The 21,694-nt window shown below is 52.9% G+C and overlaps 2 protein-coding genes across 3 annotated transcripts; one reads left to right on the top strand and one right to left on the bottom strand.

Moving 5' to 3' along the window:
* Positions 1-3,269: 3,269 nt before the first annotated feature.
* Positions 3,270-6,510, bottom strand: DRD4 (dopamine receptor D4). The gene is made up of 4 exons (XM_044749664.2): positions 6,123-6,510; positions 4,435-4,547; positions 3,560-4,338; positions 3,270-3,472 (listed from the first exon to the last, which is right to left on the bottom strand). The coding sequence occupies exons 1-4, from the start codon at positions 6,390-6,392 to the stop codon at positions 3,270-3,272; spliced, it is 1,365 nt and encodes a 454-aa protein (XP_044605599.2). The 5' UTR covers positions 6,393-6,510.
* On the top strand, positions 3,355-21,423 carry SCT (secretin). Of its 2 annotated transcripts, none has more exons than XM_044749665.2 (4): positions 3,355-3,488; positions 20,595-20,696; positions 20,848-20,940; positions 21,165-21,423. In XM_044749665.2, the coding sequence occupies exons 1-4, from the start codon at positions 3,430-3,432 to the stop codon at positions 21,286-21,288; spliced, it is 378 nt and encodes a 125-aa protein (XP_044605600.1). In that variant the 5' UTR covers positions 3,355-3,429; the 3' UTR covers positions 21,289-21,423. The 2 variants fall into 2 exon arrangements, with proteins under 2 accessions (XP_044605600.1, XP_070344575.1); XM_070488474.1 differs by lacking the exon at positions 3,355-3,488 and adding an exon at positions 20,270-20,472.
* Positions 21,424-21,694: the final 271 nt, after the last annotated feature.

The raw sequence follows: 21,694 nt of genomic DNA, 5'->3' as shown, positions 1-21,694 counted from the left end.
GAGGGGGTAGGGGAGCGGGGGGCGGGCGGGGCCTTCTCCCCCAGAAGCCCCCTCTGTGGACTAAGCTGGGGTCTTCAGGTGTTTTACTTACATTAACAAGTTCTTGTGAGGTGCCTGCCGTCCTGGCGTTTGCTCTGCCGCCACCTCTCGGAGTCCAGGTGTGAGCCCTGGCTGGGAACGTGGGTAGCATGGCTGCACAGGGCCCCCGAGACCCCCTCCGGGCCCCTCCTCATGGTGCCCACAGAGTGACTGGCCATGGGGGCTTCTCAGCTGTGCTGGGGCAGAAGCCTCTGCGGTTGCTGGGCGTCCGACGGCAGGAGCGTGGGGACAGGAAGGGAGGGGCCGTCAGCATCGCAGGAGGGGCTGCGAAGGGACCTGCACCCCGAGGAGGACTCCCTCCACCCTGGAAACGCAGAGCATGTGGCTGAGGCCGGGGCGCGGCCCGCAGGGGAGGGCCACTGCCCAGCGTGGCGGGCGGCTCTGCACAGCCACCTCTGGGGACCGGGCTCTGGGAGCCGTGTGGCCTGGGGCTGGGCGATGCTGGATGGGGATGGCTCGTCTCCCTTCTCGTCTTAGGATAGAAGCCCCAGGACTGCACGCCCCGGGGACAGTTTTCCGAGGGCAGCAGGCATTTCTAAGCCTGTGACGCTGCCTTGGTGTAGCGTCTGGAAATTTGCCCTCAGGGGCACCAAGGGTTTGTCAGCAGTCATCAGCATTCTGTGTCAATGCTTCTGATGGCATCTCCTGCCGGCCGCTGCAGGGGACAGGCAAGGGGCCGGCTTCTGTGGGCCCGCGGTCAGCATGGGCCAGGCCGTGCGGGGCGCCGCAGGTCCTCCAGGCCGGGGTTACAGAGAGCTGCAGGCAGGGCAGCCCTTGGCGGCGGGGGCCAGTGAGCGTGCCGGAACAGAAGGGGTGCCTCCTGGTCAACCGGGCTCTCTGCAGATCTGTACCTTGTCCCCCTGTGACCACATTGTTCTCCACGGCCACCTTGTCCTGTCCACCTGTCTCCCATGTTGACCTTGTCCCCAGTGTCCACTTTGTTTCCTGTGCACCTTGTCCCCCTCTGTGGGGCTGCAAGTGTCTGCCCACAGGTTGGCAGAGACAGTGTGGGGCCACCAGCAGCTCCCAGCCCACCCACGACTCAGCCCTGAGGGAGGTGCAGCTCACCGGCCTGGCCCTAACCCTCAGGAGCGTGGTCAGCCCTGTCCTCACATCCGGGTGATGAGAAGGAGCACACAGGATGGGGACGTGGCCTCACCCCCTGCAGACAGAGCCTGGATGGGTGGGCAGAGCCACAGGTGCCCACAGCTGGCTGCTGGGTGAGGTGCTGGGTGAGGTCCTCTTGGTGGTGGCAGCAGAAACTAGCTCCCACCGCCTGAAGTGGGCACATCGAGGACCTGCTCCGCGCTGGGCTGCAGCAGGCCCAGCAGGCACGTGTGGAGCGAGCATCAGAGATGGGCGAGGGCACGGGATGGCACGTGGAACTGGGGAGCAGAGCCAGGCGGCGGGCCGAGCAACCACTGCCCTCGGCCCCTCACTCCGACCCTGCCGTTGGCCTGACACGGCCCCAGTGCCCCGCTCCCTGGTCTTTACTTCAAGTCTGAGGTTCCCAGAGGCACCATCGGCCGGCTCGGGGCAGCTCCCCGGAACAGCCGGCTGGGCAGGGGCTCAGCTGTGCCACCTGGGGCCCCTCTGAGTGTTGGGGCTACTGCACTGTGTTGGGGGGAGACCCAGTGTGTCTGCTGCAGCCGTCCACACACTTCATGGGCAAGAAGGTGCCCGAAGCTCAAGCAGCAGCTGGAGCCGGGGTCCCGCCCTGGTGCCCTCCCCACAACTCCCACTGCCTGTCAGACCCTGTGTGGGTGTGGGGACATAGCGCCCCTGTCAGCCCCCAGCCCAGCAGGAGACAGATGTGAATCATCATTAGTCAGACGGTTCCCTGAGGACAAGTCTCTCCAAGGGGATGGGGACAGGCTGATCCTAGGAGGTGATAAGGGAGGCTTCTGGGAGGAGGTGGCAAAGAGCAGGAGAGGGTGAGCACCCAGAGGGGAAGGGGTGGCCCCCCCTCTCCACAGGATATTTTAACATGCCGAGGTCCTGCCTGGTGCCGTGGACCTCCGCCCATAATTTCTCACGTTCGGAAGAGGACTTAGCAGTTGGCAGCAGCTGCCTGTCACCAACAGCAGCCTCCCCACGGGAGCGCTCAGCCCGCAGCACTGGCGAGCGGAGATGAATTTCTCCTATGGCCCTGGGACTGGGAGAGCCAAGACGAAGTCTGGGGTGGGTTGGCCCTGGTTGGTGGGGCCAAGATCTGCCCCTGCTGCCCTAGGGTCGGGAGCCACACTGTGGGCGGGGGAGCTGGCAGCCCTAGCACACAGGGGCCTCCTGGGGGACTCTCCTGGCCTTGGGCCCTGCACCTCCTCCTGCTCCCGCGCCCTGGGCCTGGCCACATGGGCATTGCTGAGCAGAGTGTGACTGAGCGCCCTGGGGTCTACGCACAGAGCTCCCTCGAGGGGACTTGCCTCGGTGGGCCCACCCAGCACGCAGGCCCTTCTCCTCGGGGCTCTGGGCAACCTCTGGTCAGAAGCTGGCAGGCAGCTGTGCTCTGACTTCCTGGCAGCTGCCAAATGGTGGGCAGAACCAGCTCAGCTGTGTCTTGCAGGGACAATGGAACAGGCCACCTTGGCTGGTCCTTGGAGAAGCAGGGGTCAGTCTGGGTGAGGCCTGGCTGCTGACCTGCCCACTCTGGTTGTCTTCCCCTGGGAAGGGCCAGGCTCCCTCTGAGGATGAGCTGTCCACTCTCTCCCCTTGGGCCAAAGGGAAACAGCCCAGGGGACGGAGGGAGGAGGCTGCTGGCCCCGGAACGGCTGGTGGGGGCTGCAGCTGGCACCCAGGTATCAGGGGGCCCCCTGTCAGAGGAGGCTGTGAGCACAGGGACCGCGAGCTTCCAGGCAGGGGCGGCTGTGGTTCCCGATGCTTCTCTCCCTGGGCCGAGCTAAGCCAACCTCCCAAGGGCCTCCTGTGCTGCCCAGGGGCAGAGCCGGTCGCCCCCCCACCCCCGCAGCCGACTTCAGGGGATCTGTTCTCCAGGCCCCACCGTGGGGCAGCAGCTCCTCCTCCTCGCCCCCTCCCCCCACCCCCAGGAGCCCTCCCAGCGGGCGTAGAGGAAGGAATCTGCTGAATCAGTCTTGCCGGCCCGCCCCCTCCGCCCGCTGGCGTCTGGCCCGGTCCTCGCACAACGACGCGGGGGGCGGGGAGGCGGGTGGCGCTCAGCAGCGGAGGCGCAGGGCCTTGCGGAAGACGTTGCGGAACTCGGCGTTGAAGACGGTGTAGATGACGGGGTTGAGGGCGCTGTTGACGTAGCCCAGCCAGGTGACTGCGCTGACCAGCCGCGGGGACACCGCGCAGGTGGGACACAGTGCCCGCGTGATGTGCACGACGAAGAAGGGCGACCAGCACAGCAGGAAGACCCCTGGGGAGAAGCGGGGGTGAGCCAAGCGTCCCCCCCGCCGCCTCGGCGCTGCCTCCTCCTCCGCGCCGCACCCGGGCAGGCACCCACCGACCACCACAGGCAGGACCCTCATGGCCTTGCGCTCCCGGCCGGTGATCTTGGCTCGCCTCCTCCTGCGGGCCTGCAGCGGGGGCTCGGCCGGGATGGCGTGGAGGGGTGCGACGGCATCGGGGCACGGGATGGCATCGGGGGACGGGATGGCGTCGGGGGGCGGGGTGGCGTCAGGGGGTGCAGTGGCGTCGGGGTACAGGATGGCGTCAGGGGGCGGGGTGGCGTCAGGGGGTGCGGTGGCGTCGGGGGGCGGGGTGGCGTCGGGGGCCGGGGTGACACTGGGGAGCTGGGTTGCGTCCGGGTGCGCACTGGCGTCGGAGAACGGGATGGCGTTGGGAGACGTGATGGCCCTGGGGAGCTGGGTTGCGTCTGGGGGCTGTGGCCCAGGGGGCGGGATGGCGTCGGGGGGCAGCGGGCCCCGGAGCGCGGTGGCGTCGGGGGCCGGAGGGCCCAGGCCGCTGGTCCGGTGCGGGGCACGGCCGTGCAGCTTGGCGCGGCGGGCGGCCTCCCAGCGCCGCAGGCCCCGGAAGGTGGCCCAGTAGAGCAGCAGCATGAGCGGGCAGGGCAGGAAGAAGGAGCACACGGATGAGTAGACCACGTAGTCGCGGTCCTCCAGGCGGCACACGGCGGGGTCGCGGCCGTGAGCGTCGTTGAGGCCGCACAGCACGGGCGCGGCCACCGCCGCCGACAGCAGCCACGTGGCGCCGATGAGCAGCAGCTGACGGCCGCCCCGGCTCTGGCGGTTGTAGCTCAAGGGCACGGCCACGGCCACGAACCTGCGGGGAGCGCGGTGAGGGCGGCGGGGAGAGGGGAGGGGGCCGGGGGGCGCGGCGCGCGGGCAGGGGCACGAAGCGGGGCGGTGGGCGGCCCACCTGTCCACGCTGATGGCGCACAGGTTGAAGATGGAGGCGGTGCACAGCATGACGTCCATGGCCATGAGCGCGTCGCAGAGGCCGGGGCTCAGCAGCCACACGCCGCCCTGGACCTGGGCCGCAAGGAGGTGGGGGGTGGGGTGGGCAGCAACAACAGACACAAGACAGGGGGGTGTTCCACCAGCCACGGCCAGGCCAGCAGCCCTCACCGCCACCCACAGGGCGCTCTGCCTTTCTGACCCCCACTATTTTGGGGAGCAGAGGCTAAATATCAGACAGAAAGGGAGCTGGAGTGAACCAGAGGCAGCTGTGCGCACTCTGCTCTGGCCCATGCACCTGGGCAGGCCTCCCCTGAACTGGGCGCCCAGCGATAATCCCTCCCCCACCCCCGGTCTGCTTCGGTTAGAGCTGGGAAAGGCCGGAGGGCTCTCATCTCTGATGACTGGGGCTCAGGTCCCTGGGGCAGGGGGACCCAGCTGCCGTGGAGCATGAAGCCCGTCGCCCTTGTTTCCTCGCCCGAATACAGCTAAGAATCAGCCTGTTAACCTGTCACTGCTCTGGGACTTTGGACCAGTCACTTCACTTCTGTTCCCTCATCTGTAAAATGAGGGTGATGACAGTACCCACATAATTGTCCTGAGGATAAATGAGTTAAAAAATATAAAGGCCTCGGCATGGGGCCCTGTGCTCCCACCAAGGGCAAAGGAGCAGACAGTCGCCCCCTCCCCCCCCTTCTAAATCCCCTCCCGCTGATTTGGGACGATTAGGAGCTTAAGAGCCATCACTGTGACGTCTGTCTGCAGCTCCAGGGGAGCGGCAGGTCATGCATGTCCTTGTCCTGCTGGCCTCTGCCCCAGCCCTGCGGGGAATCACAGTGCCCACCTTAGAAAAACCGAGCTTCCCCTCCCCGCCAGCCCAGGACACTGTGTCCCCAACCGAGACCTAAGCAGCTTTCCTCGACCCAAACCGTGGAGCAGACAGGGCTGGCACCAGGGGAGACCCACCGAAGGGCCAGACCTGGTTGGGGGAGGCTCCTGGCTCTGGCTTCTCCCCTCACTCCAGCCACCCCTCCCCTCGGTTCCACAGTCTGGCCTGGGCCACCCCTCCCTCCAGCCGTGCTCACTGCCCCGCAGCTCCTGGCAGCTAGCGTCTCTCCAGCTGTGGGTCGAGTCTGTGCGTGAGTGAAGGTCTCCTTCCCTGGGGTGCACTGGTGTTCCTGGTGGCCTCGAACAGTGACATGTGTCTCTTTGCCCCAGGGGAAGCCAGGGGGGCTTAGCCTGAATCTGCCTGTCTGTCCAGCTGGCTCCCCTGGGGATCAGAACCCAGCTGAGGGAGTGGGGAGGCGACTGGACTGTCAAAGTCGCCTGTTTCTGGGGTCTGTGCCTTGAAGGATAGAGGCATCTCTTGGGTAGCAGACGCCAAGACAAAGAGGGAGCAGAGAGGAGAGGGACAGAAGAGGGAGTGCAGACAGACAGCAAAGCGGACAGATGGACTGTGAGATGGGGGGGAGTGGAGTTCGGGGAGACGGAGGCACCGGTCGTCCTGAGACCAGGCGCAGCGCCCCTGCAACCGCCTAGTTTGAGGTTCCTGAGAAGCCAAGTGGCCGGGGCGCGCTGTCCTTGGGGTGAAGTGGGACAGGGGATGAAGGAGCAGCTGAGGGGTGCGCGCGGTGGTGGACGCGGGCTCACCTCGGAGTAGACGAAGAGAGGCAGCACGAGCAGGGCGAGTAGGAGGTCGGCGGCCGCCAGGCTCACGATAAAGTAGTTGGTGGGAGTCTGCAGGGAGCGCTCAGCCGCCACGCTCACGCACACGAGCGAGTTCCCCGCGAGCACTGCGCCGATGAGCAGCACGCCCCCCGCCAACGCCGCCGCCGCCCCAGGGGTCCCCGCACCGCCGCCCGCACCCGGCCCGCGCCCCGCCAGCAGCGCGTCCGCGTCCGCGGCGGTGCGGTTCCCCATGGCGCACCCGCCCCCTGCGCCCCGGCGGGCGCTCAGCACCGCGGACAGTGCCCAAGGCGCGAACCCGGAGCCCCGCCCCTCGCGCACGCCCCAGCCGGGCCTTAGTCCCGCCCGATCCGCCCCCGCTCGGTGGGCCCCGGGGCGCTCCAAGGGGCTTTCTGGATTTGCCCATCTTGGACTTTTGCGCTCCGGGAGACGGAGAGGTGGACAAATGCAGCGGCTCGATAAGGTGCAAGTTGAGCGAGGTGATTGTCACGGGCAGGCCCAGGATAGCCCTGAGCCGCAGGGTTAGGGGGGACGCGCGGGTCTGCGCCCCAAGAAACCGACGGGGATGGAAAGTCAGCCGGATCACACATACTCCGAGGCGCACGGGCACCCGCGCTAGCGCCGTCCCGCCGGCCCCAGAGACCCCCGGGTCCCTGTATGCGCCCAAGCTGGGTGTCTCCTCCTCAGGGACGCTCCTGGAGGCGCCTCGAGGCGGAGATGGGCCACTTCTAACTCCATCCTATTCACGCCGCGTCGGGAGAACATCCTTCTCAGGGCGGTCCCACCAGAGGTGGGGAGTCCCGGCCCTGGCTCCCCCTGCAAGCCCCGGGCGCTCGGGCGCCTCCCCCTTGCGCCCCCTGATGATCGGTGGCTCGTGAGGCAGAAGCTCCCTGCGCTCCCTTCCCCCCCCTACACCCCACCCGACGCAATCTCTCCCGCCCTGGCGCGTCCCCCGCAATGACTGCAGACCCCCGTCCTGGGCCCTGCACCCCATCCCCCAAAGAAGCCTCTCGTCCAGTACCCGGGACCATGCTCAGTCACCCTCTGCCGGCAGCCACTGCCCGACCCTCCATCCTCCAGGACGGGCAGCTGAATGGTCAGTCCCCATCGGAGCTCCATCACCTCGGAGCCTGTGACCCTGAGCAGGTCGTGCGCCGCCCTGAGCCGGGGAAGTGGTGCTTACCCCCCAGAGCGTTGAATGAGATAACACAGGAAAGGCTGGGGGGAGCGCTCATGGAGATCAGCAAATGCTGTGGTTCTGCGTGTTCTTCAGACGCCAGTGTGACCCGAGCCACCTCCCTCTTCACAGAGAAAAGAAAAGCCCCAAATGAGAACCCTCTCACCCTGCACCCCCAGACCTGTGAACTCTCTAGGCCCCTCGCCCCTCACACTGACACACGAAGGCGGGAGCACGGAGGCTCTGGGGGGAGGGCCCCAGACCCGTGGAGGTAAGGCTCCTTCAGAGCAGGCCCACGGCACAGAGCTGGCCAGAGACGGACGGCTGTGCACGACAGAGGGGTCGGCCCGGACTGCCCTCCCTCAGATGGTGAAAGTGCACAGAAAGGACAAATATGGAAAGTGAATTACAGCTGGAATTTTCACTATGGACTCACTGAAATCGGGTGACACATGACCTAGAGCCTGTCACTAATGGGGCCGTGAAACAGGCCGTCCAACTCAGCGCTCTGGGGACCATCTGATGCACATCCTGGCCCCTCATTTTCCTGTCTGGCTCCCCCACCCTAGGAGGACCAGAAAACTCAGGATAGACCTGTAGCATAGAGCTGTTGCCGGGAATCAGGGGTCCTGATTTCAAAGGTGTCAGAGGACACAGGGGACCAGCTTGATGGGTGGATGGTGCGTGTGTTACAGGGAAAACAAGGACTCTGAGAAGACAGTGCCATGAGGATCCTCAAAGAGGCAGAATCCCATGAGGTCTGATGAAGGAAAGGTGTGTGCAGGATGGAGGTGTAGATGGGCATCTAGGTCCGAGTTGCATTCAATCACTTCCATGCAGATCAGTAGTGAACAGAGAAGAGTAAGTTTCTTCTCTCACAGGACAGACGTCCGAGGCAGGGGTGGCCCTGTGATCTCGGGTTGGGTGCCAAGTCGTGAGTCCCGCCTAGCCTCTGATCTGCTTGGAGTTCCCTCCTGGTCCCCAGATGTCTGCCACCATTAAGAGTGAAAAGGCAATCTAGACTGGGAAAGGATGTATGCAACACAGATCTCTGATAAAGGGTGCAGATCCAGAATACATAAAGAGCTCTGTCAAATCAACAAGAAAAGACAATCCAATTTTAACAAAGGCAAATGTCGTGAACAGGCACATTACAAAAGAGGGTATCCTAATGGTCCATAAGCATATGAGAAAGTGCTCACCATCATTAGCCATCAGGGAAATGACAATAAAAATCACAATGACATGCCATTGCACACGAAAATGGAAAAAAAAAAAAGTCAGATATGTGATTTGAGAATATTTTCTCCCTGACTGTAGCTTGTCTCTTGATTCTCCTAACAGCATATTTAATTTTTAATGTGTAAAGTATGCGTCGAAGTTCTTTATTTTTTCTTGCCTATGGATGGCCAATTAATTGTCTCAGCACCATTTGTTGAAAAGACTATTTTTTCTCCATTGAGTTGCCTTTGAACTTTTGTCAGAAATCAATCGCTCATATGTGTGTGGGACTATTTCTTGACTCTGTCTTCCGTTTCATTTTCTATGCATCTTTCCTTTCAGCAATAACACACAGTCTTGATTACTGTGGCTTTGAAATCACTGAATCTATACAATTGTTTTGGGTAAACTGACATCTTAACAATATTGAGTCTTGTAATCCATGAACATTGTATATCTCTCCATTTATTTAGATATTCTTTGATTTCCTTCATCAGTATTTTGTAGTTTTCAGCATACAGATCCTGCATATAGTTTTTAAGATTTATACCTAAGTATTTTGTGTTTTCTGGTACAATTGTAAATGGTACTTTTAAAAAATTTGGTTTCCAATTCTTCATTGCTCACATGTAGAAATAGTTTTTGTGTGTTGACCTTGTATCCTTTGATGTTGCTAAACTCACTATTAGTTCAAGCTGTTTTTGTTTGTTTGTTTCCTTCAGAATTTCTACACAGACAATTATCTTGCTCATGAACAGGGACAGTTTAATTTCTTCCTTTCCCAGCTGGATGACTTTCCTTCTTTCCTTCCTTCCTCTCTCTGTCTTTTGTTTCCCCTTATTTTACTGACTGAAACTTGAACACAATGTTGTTAAGAAATGGTGAAAACAGACATTCTGGCCTCGTTCTCAATCTTATGGGGAAAACCCTCAGTCTTTCACCATTAAGTATGGTGTTAGCTGTGGGTTTTGGTTCCTTATTGGGTTCAGGAAGTTCTCTTCTATTTGTAGTCTTCTGAGAGTTTTTAACATGCATAGATGTTGAATTCTGCGAGGTACTTTTACTGCATCTATTAAGATTGGGCATATGGTTCTTCTTTAGTCTGTTGATGAGGTGAATTACACTGTTGATTTTTGAATGCTGAGCCATGCATGGCATAGACCCCATTTGGCCATGGTGTATCACCCTTTTTATACATTGCTAGATTCAATTTGGTAACATTTGTCGAAGATTTTTGTGTCTATATTCATGAAAGATATTGGTCTGTGGTTTTCTCTGTTTATACTGTTTCTGTCTGTGTTTGGTACCAGAGTAATGCTGGTTTCATAAAATGCTCTGGGACGTGCTCCCTTCTCTTCTACTTTCTGTAATATATTGCATAGACTTGGTATTAATTCTTCCTTAAGGGTGGGAATAATTTGCCAGTGAACACATCTGGGACTGGAGCTTTCTTTGTTGGATGAGTTCTAACTATGAAGTCAATTTCTTTAATACATACAGGACTGTTCGGGCTATCTCTTTCTTGCTGGGTGCAGGTGGTAGTTTGTCTTCTGAGGAATTGGTCTATTTATTTTATGTTAGTTTTCAAATTTATGGGCCTAGAGTTGTTAATAACGTTTCCTTATCTTTCTTGTGTTTGTAAGGTCTCTGGCGACAATGATTCTTTCATCTTTTATATTTGTAAATTTGTCTTTCATTTTTACTTGGTCAGTCTTGCTGAAGGTTTATTAATTTCACTGATCTTTTCAAAGAACCAGGTTTTGGTTCCACTGACTTTTTTCTATAGTTTTTTTTTTTTTTGTATGTTTGTTTTCAATTTCGTTGATCTCTACTCTTATTTTTATTATTTCCTTCCTTCCGCTTGCTTTGTACTTAATTTTTCTTCCTTTTCCAGCTTCTTAAGGCCATTTATTTGAGATAGTTCTTCTTTTTTTTAACATAAACATTTAATTCTATAAATTTCCCTCTAAGATGCATCCCACAAATTCTTGTGTTTTCAATTATGTTTACTTCAAAATATTTTCTGCTTTCTCTGAATCTTCTTCTGTGACCCATGGATTACTTAGAACATGGTGTTGAATTTCCAAATGTTTAGTGATTTTCCTGTTATCTTTCTCCTAGTTATTTCTAGTTTGATTCTATTATGGTGAGGGAAAAAAATGCTTTGTAGACCTCAATTCTTTTAAATTTGTTAAGGTTTGTTTTATGGCTCAGAATATAATCTATCTTGATAAATGTTCCACGTGCACTTGAACAGAATGTGTCTTCTGCTGTTATTGGGTGGAGAGTCCTATAAAAGTCAGTTCGGTCAGGAAGGTGCTGTTCAGGTCTTCTGTGTCCCTGCCAATCTTCTGTCTGTTTGATTAATTCCTGAGAGAGGAGTAGTGAAGTCTCTTAAGTATAATGGTGGGTTTTTCTATTTCTCCTATCAGTTTTTGCCTTGTGTATTTGATGATTTGTCCCAAGGTGTCCACACATTTAGAATTGTGGCCACCAAGGGCTCAGAGTCAGGGCTGACAATAAAGGGACTTGAGGGAATTTGGGGTGTGACAGAACTGGTTGTGGTTACAAAGTTGAATACATTTTTCAAAACTCATAGAACTGTAAATCAGAAAGAGTTACCATCATTAGTAACCATAAAGAGTAACCATAAAAGGGGTGACATTAGAATGTGTGGCCCCAATTTGCAATCAAAGGCTTTACTGATGCTCAGTAAAGGATGATGAAGCCAGGGTGGCTCATCCTGGGAGAAGGATGTCCTACTTCTGTCCAGAACCTGGCCAGTGAAAGTTGGGATGTGCGACCTCTGAGGCTGTGCTGGTCTTGCATGGCCACTCCATCCTCATGGACCCGTGAGGACATCTGTAACCCTCCAGAACAGGACAGGAGCTGGATCTGTGGGACCACATCACCCTAGGGGTGACCCTTGGGCAGGATTGCAGCTAGTTTTGTAACCATTTGCTGCAGAGTTTTATGGGATGCTTGAAGCATTTAAGAGAATGTTGTTTATTTGGTTTGCAAGAGTCGTTCAAAAGTTTAAGAATCTCTCCTTAATCAATAGAACGAGTAGACAGAACGTCAGCATATATCCAGAGACTCTGAACAAACCAGCAACCAAGTGATATATCTGACATTTACAGACCACTCCATCCAACGACGTGGATACATATTCTCTTCAAATGGATATGGAACATTCACCAAGATGGACTGTACTCTGCATCATAAAAGAAAGCTGAACAAATTTTTAAAAGAATGAAATTCATACAAAGTATGTTCTCTGACCACAAAGGAATTAAACTAGAAATAGTAACAGAAAGATAACAGGACATTTCTAAAAAATTTAGAAATTAAACAACACAATTTTAAGTAACCCAAGGTCAAAGAAGAAATCTCAAGAGAAATTAGAAAATATTTTGAGGGGCCAGCCCCGTGGCCGAGTGGTTGAGTTCACGCGCTCCACTTTGGCGGCCTGGGGTTTTGCCAGTTAGGATCCTGGGCCAGACATGGCACTGCTCATCAGGCCATGCTGAGGTGGCATCCCACATGCCACAAGTAGAAGGACCCACAACTGAAATATACAACCATGTAACAGGGGGCTTCGGGGAGAAAATGGAAAAATAAAATCTTTAGAAAAAAAATTTTAAATTGAAGGAAAATGAAAATACATCATATCAAAATTTGTGGGATGGAGCTAAAGCAGTGCTTAGAGGAAAATTCATAGCATTAACTATTTAATTTGAAAAGAAGAAAGGTCTCAAGTCCAGGTAAAACACCGGTTAACAATCTGAAGAAGAAAACCACAGGATCGTATTGATTGATGCAGAAAAAAACACTTGACAAAATCCAACATTCATTCATGAGAAAAGTGCTCAGCAGTCTAGGAACAGAAGGAAACTTCCTCAATCTGATAAAGGGCATTTTCAAAAAACCTTCAGGTAACATCACACTTAATGATGAGAGACTGAATGCTTTCTACCTAACATCAGAAACAAGACACGGATGTCCCCTCTCAACACATTGATTCAACATTATAGCCATCTAGCCAGTGCAATCAGGTACCAAAAAACAAAAACAAATTTAAAAAACCCATAAATAAAAGACATCCATATTGGAAAAGAAATAAAACTGTTCTTATTCACAGATGACATGACTGTCTACATAAAACCCCAAGGAATCTACAAAAACCTCCTAGAGAGGCCGGCCCGGTGGCGCAGTGGTTAAGTGTGCACCTTCTGCTTTGGCGGCCCAGGGTTCACTGGTTCAGATCCCAGGTGTGGACCTATGCACCACTTGGCAAGCCATGCTGTGGCAGGCGGCCCACATATAAAGCAGAGGAAGATGGGCAAGGATGTTAGCTCAGGGCCAGTCTTCCTCAGCAAAAAGAGGAGGATTGGCAGCAGATGTTAGCTCAGGGCTAATCTTCCTCAAAAAAAAAAAAACCCAAAAAACCTCCTAGACCTAATAAGTCAGTTTAGTGAGGTTGCAGGGTACAAGGTCAACACACAAAGGTCAACTGTATTTTTAGATACCAACAATGAACAATTGGAAGCCAAAATTAAAAATTAAAAACAGAGGCCAGCCTGGTGGCGCAGCAGTTAAGTGTGCACACTTCGCTTCAGTGGCCTGGGGTTTGCCGGTTCGGATCCCAGGTACGGACATGCTGTGGTAGGCGTCCCACATATAAAAAAAATAGAGGAAGATGGGCAAGGATGTTAGCTCAGGGCCAGTCTTCCTCAGCAAAAAGAGGAGGACTGGCAGCAGTTACCTCAGGGCTGATCTTCCAAAAAAAAATAAAATAAATAAAATAAAATAAAATAAAATAATTAAAAACACAAAGCTATTTACAATAGCTTAAAACCCCCACAAAATATGTGTAAATCTAACAAAACATGTATAGGATCTGTATGCTGAAAACTACAAAATGCTGATAAGATGGATGAAAGAAAACCTAAAGAAATGGTGAGACATACCTTGTTCATGAATTGGAAGATTCCACAAAGCAAAGAGGTCAATTCTCCCCAAATGGATCTATAGATTTAATGCAAATTGCAATCAAAAGTCCAGCGGGATTTCTCATAGATATAGACAAGTTGATTGTAACATTTATGTGGGAAAACAAAAGAAACAGAATTAGCCAAAACAACTTTGAAGGTGAAGAATAAAATGGGAGGGATCATATTACCTGATTTTAAGAATTACTCTATTGCTACAGTAATCAAGACAGTGTGGTACTGGTAAAGGGACAGACCCACAGATCTAGGGAACAGAGTGGGATGTCCACACACAGACTCACAATCATACAACCTGCAGATTTTTTACAAAGTGCAAAAGGTGCAGAATGGAAAAAGGACAGTCTTTTCAACAAAAGGTCCAGAGATAATTGGACGTCCAATATATTTGGACACCCAAAAACCCTCGATCTAAACCTCATGTTATATTTAAAAACTAACTCAAAATGAATTATAGATTTAACTGTAAACCTAAAACTATAAAAATTTTGGAAGAAAAGATGGGAGGAAACCTTTGTGACCAGGGATTGCCAAGAGTTTTCAGATACGACACCAAAAGCACAATCTACAAATGAAAAAACAGATAAACTTGACTTCATTAAAATTAAAAACTTTCAGACACAGAATGCCAGAAAATATTAGCAAATCGCATTTCCAGCAAATGACTTGTATACAAAATTTATAAAGAACTCTCAAAACTCAACATTAATGACATCACAAGAAAGAAAACTCCAGATGAATATTCTTATGAATACGGATACAAAACTCCTCAACCAAATATAAGCAAACCAAATCCAGCAGCGTTTTTTAAAGGATTATACACTATGACCACGTAGGGACTTATCCTGGGAATACAAGGTGATTCAACAGAGAAAACTCAATCAACGTAATATATCACATTAATAGAATGGAGGAAAAAAACCCCATTTAATCATCTCAATTGATGCAGAAAAAGCATTTGAAAAAACCCAACACCCTTTCATGATAAAAAGACTCAATAATCTAGGAATAGAAAGAAACTTCCTTAACGTGATGAAGGCCGTAGGTGAAAAACACACAACTAACATCATACTCAATGATGAGAGACTGAAAGCTTTTCCCCTAAGATCAAGAAAAAGACAAGGTTATCCACTTTTGCGCTTCTAGTCAGCATGTTCTGGAAGGCCTACCCAGAGCAATTAGGCAAGAAAAAGAAATAAAAAGGCATCCAAAACCAGAAAGGAAAAAGTTAAACTATTTCTATTGGCAGATGACGTGATCTTATGCATAGAAAATCCTAAAATAAATAAAAACAAAACCTGTTAGAGCTAATAAACATATTCGGCAAAGTTTCAGAATACAAGATCAACATATAAAAATCTGTTATACTTCTACACACTAGCAATGAACAATTCAAAAATGAAATTAAGAAAATGATTCATTTGCAGTAGTACCAAAGAGAATAAAATACTTAGGAATACATTTAACTAAGGGGCCGGCCCCGTGGCTGAGTGGTTAAGTTCACATGCTTCGCTTCTGTGGCCCAGGGTTTCACCGGTTCGGATCCTGAGTGCGGACATGGCGCTGCTCGTGGGGCCATGCTGGCGTGGCATCCCGCGTGCCACGGCTGAAAGGATGCACGACTAAAAATACACAACTATGTACTGGGGGCCTTTGGGAGAAAAAGGAAAAATAAAATCTTAAAAAAAAAATTTAACCAAGAAGGCGAAAGACTTGTACACTGAAAACTACAAAACATTGCTGGAAGAGACAAGACACAAATAAGTACATCCAGTGTTTGTGGATCAGAAGACAATACTGTGAAGATTGCCTTTCTTGCCAAAGTGATCTACAGTTTCAATACACTCCCTATCAAGACCCCTAACAGCCTTTTTTTTTTTTTTTAAGAAATGGAAAAGCCAATCCCAAAATTCATAGGGAATTGTAAGGAACTCCAAAGAACCAAAACAATCTTGAAAAAGAAAAAGAAAATTATAGGCCTCACCCCTCTCAATTTCAAAACTTACTACAAGGCTACAGGAATGAGAACAGTATGGTACCGGCCTAAGGACAGACGTATAGGTCCATGGAAGGGAACTGAGAGTTGAGCTAGAAACCCATACTTTTATGATCACTTGATTTTCAACAAAGGTGTCAAGACTATTTAGCGGGGAAAGAAGAGTTTCTTCAACACAAGGTTTTGGGACAATTGGTATTCAAATGGAAACAATGAAATTGGACCCTTACCTCACACCACATTCAAAAATTAACTCAAAATGGATCAAAGACCTAAATATACACTCTAAAACTAAAAACTCTTAGAAGAAAATATAGGGGCAAATCACGACCTTGGATTTGGCAGCAGTTTCTTAAATATAACACCCAAAGCACAAACAAAAACAACAAACAGATCATTGGATTTCATAAGAATTAAAATCTTGTGTCCATCAAAGGACACTACCAAGAGAGTGAAAAGAAAATCCCACAGAATGGGAGAAAATATTTACAAATCACGTATTGGAAAGTGTGTGGTATCCAGAATATGTAAAGAACTCTTCCAACTCAACAACAAGAAAGTCAAACAATTCAATTGAAAGATGGGCCAAGGACTTGAACAGATATTTCTCCAAGGAAGATATATAATTGGCCAGGAAGCACATGAGAACATGCTCCTCATTAGTAACTGGAGAAATGCAATTTGAAACCTCAACGGGATACAGTTCTGAAACTGATCTAACAATGGGATGTGGCTTCCATCAATCTCCTAACAGTATCTTTTTGTGGAACTTGACACGTTTATCCTAAAATTTATATGGAAATGCGAAGGGTCAAAAATAGCTAAGACGCTCTTTAAGAAAAACAAGGTGAAAAGATTTGCTGTATTAGATATTAAGACACAAAACTGTCGTAGTTAAGATGGTGAAGTAACTAAGGCATTGTGGCCAAGGTAGAACAAGGAATGACAATTAGGCCAATGACGTTGGAGCAATAGCAAGCCCAGAAACAGACCTGAGTACACACAGTCAGGTGATTTACAATAAAAATGGCACTGAAGAGCAGTGGAGAGAGGACGGTCTTCTCACTTCCTAACGCTGGGCGACTGGACATCCATATAGAAAAAAATGAAACTCAGTCACTGCCTAACATCATGTACAACATAAATTCCAGATCTGCATCTGGAACGTAAAACGGTGGAGCTTTGGGAGGTAATAAGTGGAGACAGCTCCCACATATATACTGTCATCTTAAGCATCCTGGTGATCATCAGCCCTAAACTATTCACAACCTTTTCTCAGGCCCTACCAGTTTGGTGCTGTGACAGACCGGTGTTAAAGGCATTGAGCCCTTACCCCAAGTCCGTACAAATCCCTCACTCCCACACTCCCCTCGGAATCATTAGCGAGACTGTCCACTGACGGGCTTCCTCGCTACGGTTTTGATGACTCAACCGTGTTTGATCAGCAGGTCCCCTGGCTGAGCTTGGTTGGCGAGTGGACAAGCGACCGTCCTTATCCTTTTGAGCTATGTGCTGAAATCCTCATAGATGAAATGATACAATTTCTGAGATCTGCTCCAAAATTAATTTGAAAAAAGAGAGCAAGTCCATGGGGTAGATAAGATTGGCGATAAATTCGTGAAGCTGGGTAATGGTACATCTGAGTCCATTATACGGTCCTGGCTGCTTTTGTATGGTTTTAATTTTCTACAATGATAGAAATTTAAATAATAATAATACAATTTTCTCCTTCTTCTAGTTCTTAGGAGGGGATGCTGGTTACAGTCACAGGAAGGCCGCACTGCGTCACTGGGAGTCCCGAGCTCGTATCCTGAAAGCATCTAGCCTTTAGGGACCTAAGCCATGCCGGATTTTCAGCTCCCTGGTGGATGGAAAGCAGGAGTGTACATTTGAGAAAATTATTCTTTTCAATGCCCTCCTCCAGCATCTCAAATGTAGAACCAAGAGGAGATACAATGACCTTAAATTTGACGCTTAAATCTTGGTAAACAAAAAAGAGGCGTAGAGACTATTTTCCACGCTCCGGTTCTTCGGAGAACGAAGCTGTTGGGCTGATTAACTCTCACCTGTCTTAGGATGCGCTCCCTCCTGCATTCAGCTCCGGAAAAGGAAAGCTTCTTATCCTTTCTCAGAATCCTGGACCCTGAAATTGGCCGTTATTAGGAGCCCCCCACACAGAGTCAGGTCCGATTTGAGGCCTTGGATAGTTACTCATATAAGTCGACTTTTTGGTGCATTTGTAACGAGGACCCGGCTCAACTCGATGGCCTGGGAACCCGTGGGGCTCTCACTGAAACCTACGGGTTGAAAGTGGCATTTTGTCGCTGTAGCTTGTATCACGTTGCTTCAAAGTAGAGCCCCAACCGGGGGGCCAGGGTGTGCGTGGCACCACCTTCCTCAGCTCATCCCTCTCGTGGGTCCCGCTGCCCATCAGGATGCCATGCGGGTGGACATTCTCAGTCGCGGCGTGTCTCCATCCACACTGGAAAAATCGGGACATACCATTGCAGCCTGTCCGCATGGCAGCATGACCACCACGTGAATGAGGCAGCCGCAGAGCGGGCGTGTGAGCACACAGGCCAGGAGCTGTCTGGAGAAATTCCGAGCAGCGGAGACAATGCCTGACAGCCGTTTCAGACGAGATGAAGGCAGTTACAACATCCTCTGGGAGAGGAACCTGCGGCAGCCAGCCCGCCCCTCCTTGGCCTCAGTCAGCCCCACTGGCTTTTTTCACTCAGAACTGGCCCCTTCTCGGTCTGTCCCTCTGTGCTTGTGACCGTTTGTGACCTCATGTAGGTGTGGCTGAAATCGCTCAGGGCCGTGTATGTGGACACAAAGGGGCAGCAGGAGCGCATTCTCTGGGATGACGGAGTTGTTCTGTATCCCAATTGAGGTGGTGATTCCACGAATCTACTCATGTGTCAAAACTCATTTTTGACTGTTCATTAATTTCACTGTATGTTGATTTTTAAAAAATCAATTTTACCGTATGTTAATTTTTTTTTTAAATAGGAAGATTTTTCTTATGGAGATCGGCCTGGTTACGTAAGTGTCTGACGTGCTAAGAAATCCCACGGGTTAAACGAGTAGCTGGAGTGTGGAAGGTGCCCATGAATATCATTCATCACTTGATGGGGTTGCAGTTTAAGCGATTTCAATCTGCTGAGTTTGTGCAAGAACAGGCCACAGCAGCTGTTTAAAAATATATGTAAAGAAAACAACAATGGGGTGCCCCTACGAACCTATCAGAATGGCCTAAATCCAAAACACTGACGCCACCAAATGCTGTCAAGGATGTGGAGGACCAGGAACTCCCGTTGGTGGCTGGTGGGATTGTCAAAGGGTGCAGCCACTTCGGAAGACAGTCTGGCGGTTTCTTACAAAACTGAACACTCTCTCACCACACCACCCAACAGCCACACTCCTTGGTATTCACCCAAAGGAGCTGAAAACTTATGTTCGCATGAAAACCTGCACACAGATGTTTATAGCAGACTTATTCATAATTGCCAAAACTTGGAAGCAACCAAGATGCCTTTCAGTCGATGAATAAACGGTGGCCCATCGGGATGATGGAAAATTATTGTATTCAGTGATAAAGAGAAACGAGCTCTCAGGCTCTCACGAAAAGACACGGAGGAAACTTGGACGCACGTTACTAAGTGAAAAAAGCCCATCTGAAAAGACTACATACTGTGTGGTTCCAAGTCTATGACATTCTGGAAAAGGCAAAACTGTGGCGACAGTGAAAAGATCAGGGGGAGGGGGAGGGAGAGAGGAACAGGAGGAGCACAGGGGTCTTCAGGGCAGTGAAAGGACTCTGGACAGTGGATACTGTCCTGACAAATTTGTCCCAACCCACCGAACCTACAACATCACGGGTGAACCCTGATGTACATTGTGGACTTAGTTATAACAATGTGTCAATATTGGTTCATCAATTGTAACAAATGTCCCATGATAACGCAAGATGTTACCAATAGGGGAGGCTGGGCCTGTGCGTGTTTTAAAAATGCATGTAAAATTTAACACAAGAACTACAAGTTTACCGCTTCATGTAGTGGATTTGTAATTTATGTTGAAGGATTTCATGAGTAGAGGTTTCAAAAAGCCTATCTGGACTTAATCCCGCATGGATGAAGCAGCAAGAACCCAGCGGCCTCCCCGTTTTTCCTCTCCCTCTCCGCATCTCCACCTCTTACCACAGCCTAAAATAGGCTCCCCGCCGCGCCGGGCCCACCTGCGCCCCGCCCCTCGGTGCCAGCCGACTCCCCTGCAGCCCGGCCTCTCCCTCCGCGCCGCCCGCCAGGGCCTCTCCAGGGGCGTCCGTGCCTCAGGGCCGCCTCCCCCTTCTTCCCAGCCTCTACCCTCGTGGCCCCTGGGCGCCTTCGGTCGTCGCCCCTCCCCTCCAGAGCCCACCCTCCGGGTGCTCAGCCCCTCTGCCTCCGCCCCCTTGCAGAGCCGGCCGGCCCCTGATAGTGTCCCCCGCAGACTCTGCCGGCGCCTCCAAAGCGCGCGCGGTCGAGGCTTCGAGGCTTTGCACACTCTGTTCCCCTCGCCGGGTGTCTCTCCTCCCTTCCTGGGCCCCCGACCCCCGCGGGCCAGCCCAGCCGAGCCCCCCGGCCCGCCGGGGGGCACCGCCGCGGCGGAGGGGGCGGGCGGCCAGCAGGAGCGACAGCTGGGGGGGCGGCCCTGACCTTCTGCGCGATCGATGGGGCGCGGCCGGGGCTGCGCAGAGCCGGGGTGGTGCTGAGCGCCCCCCGCCCGCCCGCCTCGGGGTGCCACTATAAAGGGGCCTCGGGGCTCGGGCCTCGGCAGCAGCAATCGGCACCCCGCGCCCACCATGGTCCCCCAGGCCCTACTGCTGCTGCTGCTGCTCAGTGGCTCCGCCGCGCGCCCCGCGCCACCCAGGTGAGCCTGCCGCCCCGGGGCCCACGCCCGCCCCTCCAGCCCACCCCGGTCCGACCCCACGTCAGCGCCCCAGCTCTGGCCTGGCCATGATCTGGCCCGCGGCCCACCATCCCCCTCTCCAGGGCCCGGCGACACTCGGACGGGACGTTCACGAGCGAGCTCAGCCGCCTGCGGGAGAGCGCGCGGCTGCAGCGGCTGCTCCAGGGCCTCGTGGGGAAGCGCAGGTGAGCGGCTGCACCTGAGCGCGGAGATCTGTGGTTGGCGGGGGGCGGGGGGCTGCCGCTGAGGTGGGAGGGCCCGGCACCGGCAGCCCCTCCCCTCGGCAGTGTCCACCCCCCGAACTCCAGGACTAATTCTGATTTGGGGTGGGGGCAGCGAGCAGGACCCAGACAACAGCACCACCTGGACGACGACAACGGAGGGCCACCTCTGCCTGCCCCAGCGGGACTCGCCCACCCTGCAGGCCTGGTGAGCACCACCAGCCCTCTCCCCACTCTGGGACCTCCTCCCCCAGACCCTCTCTCTGGTTCCCTGGGGCACCCTGGGCCAGGGAGGGAACGGGACACAGCAGTGGGCCCTGGGTCTGGGGAGGTGACACTGTCAGTGCTGGTGACCGGAGGAGGCTCAGCTTCACCAAGTGGGCGCAGTCTCCAGCTTCAAGCCCCCAGCCTCCAGCCTGGCTGTCTTTGCAGGATGCCCCCCAGGGCCCCCCTGGATCAGGCCTGGTCTCCCCAGCTGCCTGTCGGCTGGAGGCCTGGGGCCATGGTTTCAGAGCCAGCCATCCCTGCTGCTGAGAGGACCCAGATGAGGCCCTGACAGCGAAGGAGCCAACTCTCCGTGGACAAGAGGAGGGGAGCCTGGACGGGGAGGGGGGGAGGAGGAGGGGTTTGCACTTGGTACCAATAAAGGAAGAATTCGCACCCTGCCCTGTGAGCCCACTCTGTGTGCTGCCTCCAGACGGGCATGTGGCCCCTGAGGAGCAGGGCTGTCAGAAGCGAGGAGGGCCCCAGCCACAGATGCTAGGACTGTGGCCACCGTCTAGGAAGTGCCCTTTAAACCTGGGAAGCCAGTGGGGCGCCTCACCTTCCCCTGTCCTTGTCTCTGACATCAGCACCACCTCTTGTCCCATCCACTGAGCTCTCCAGGGCCAACCTGCACCCCTCTCATCCAGTCACCAACATTCAGGGGCTCTGTGGGGGGCTCAGAACGTCCCCCAGCTCCT

Source organism: Equus asinus, chromosome 17 (assembly GCF_041296235.1).
Source record: "Equus asinus isolate D_3611 breed Donkey chromosome 17, EquAss-T2T_v2, whole genome shotgun sequence".
NCBI lineage: Eukaryota > Metazoa > Chordata > Mammalia > Perissodactyla > Equidae > Equus > Equus asinus.
The sequence above is the reverse complement of the archived record's forward strand: the minus strand, read 5'-3'. Positions and strand labels throughout refer to the sequence as shown.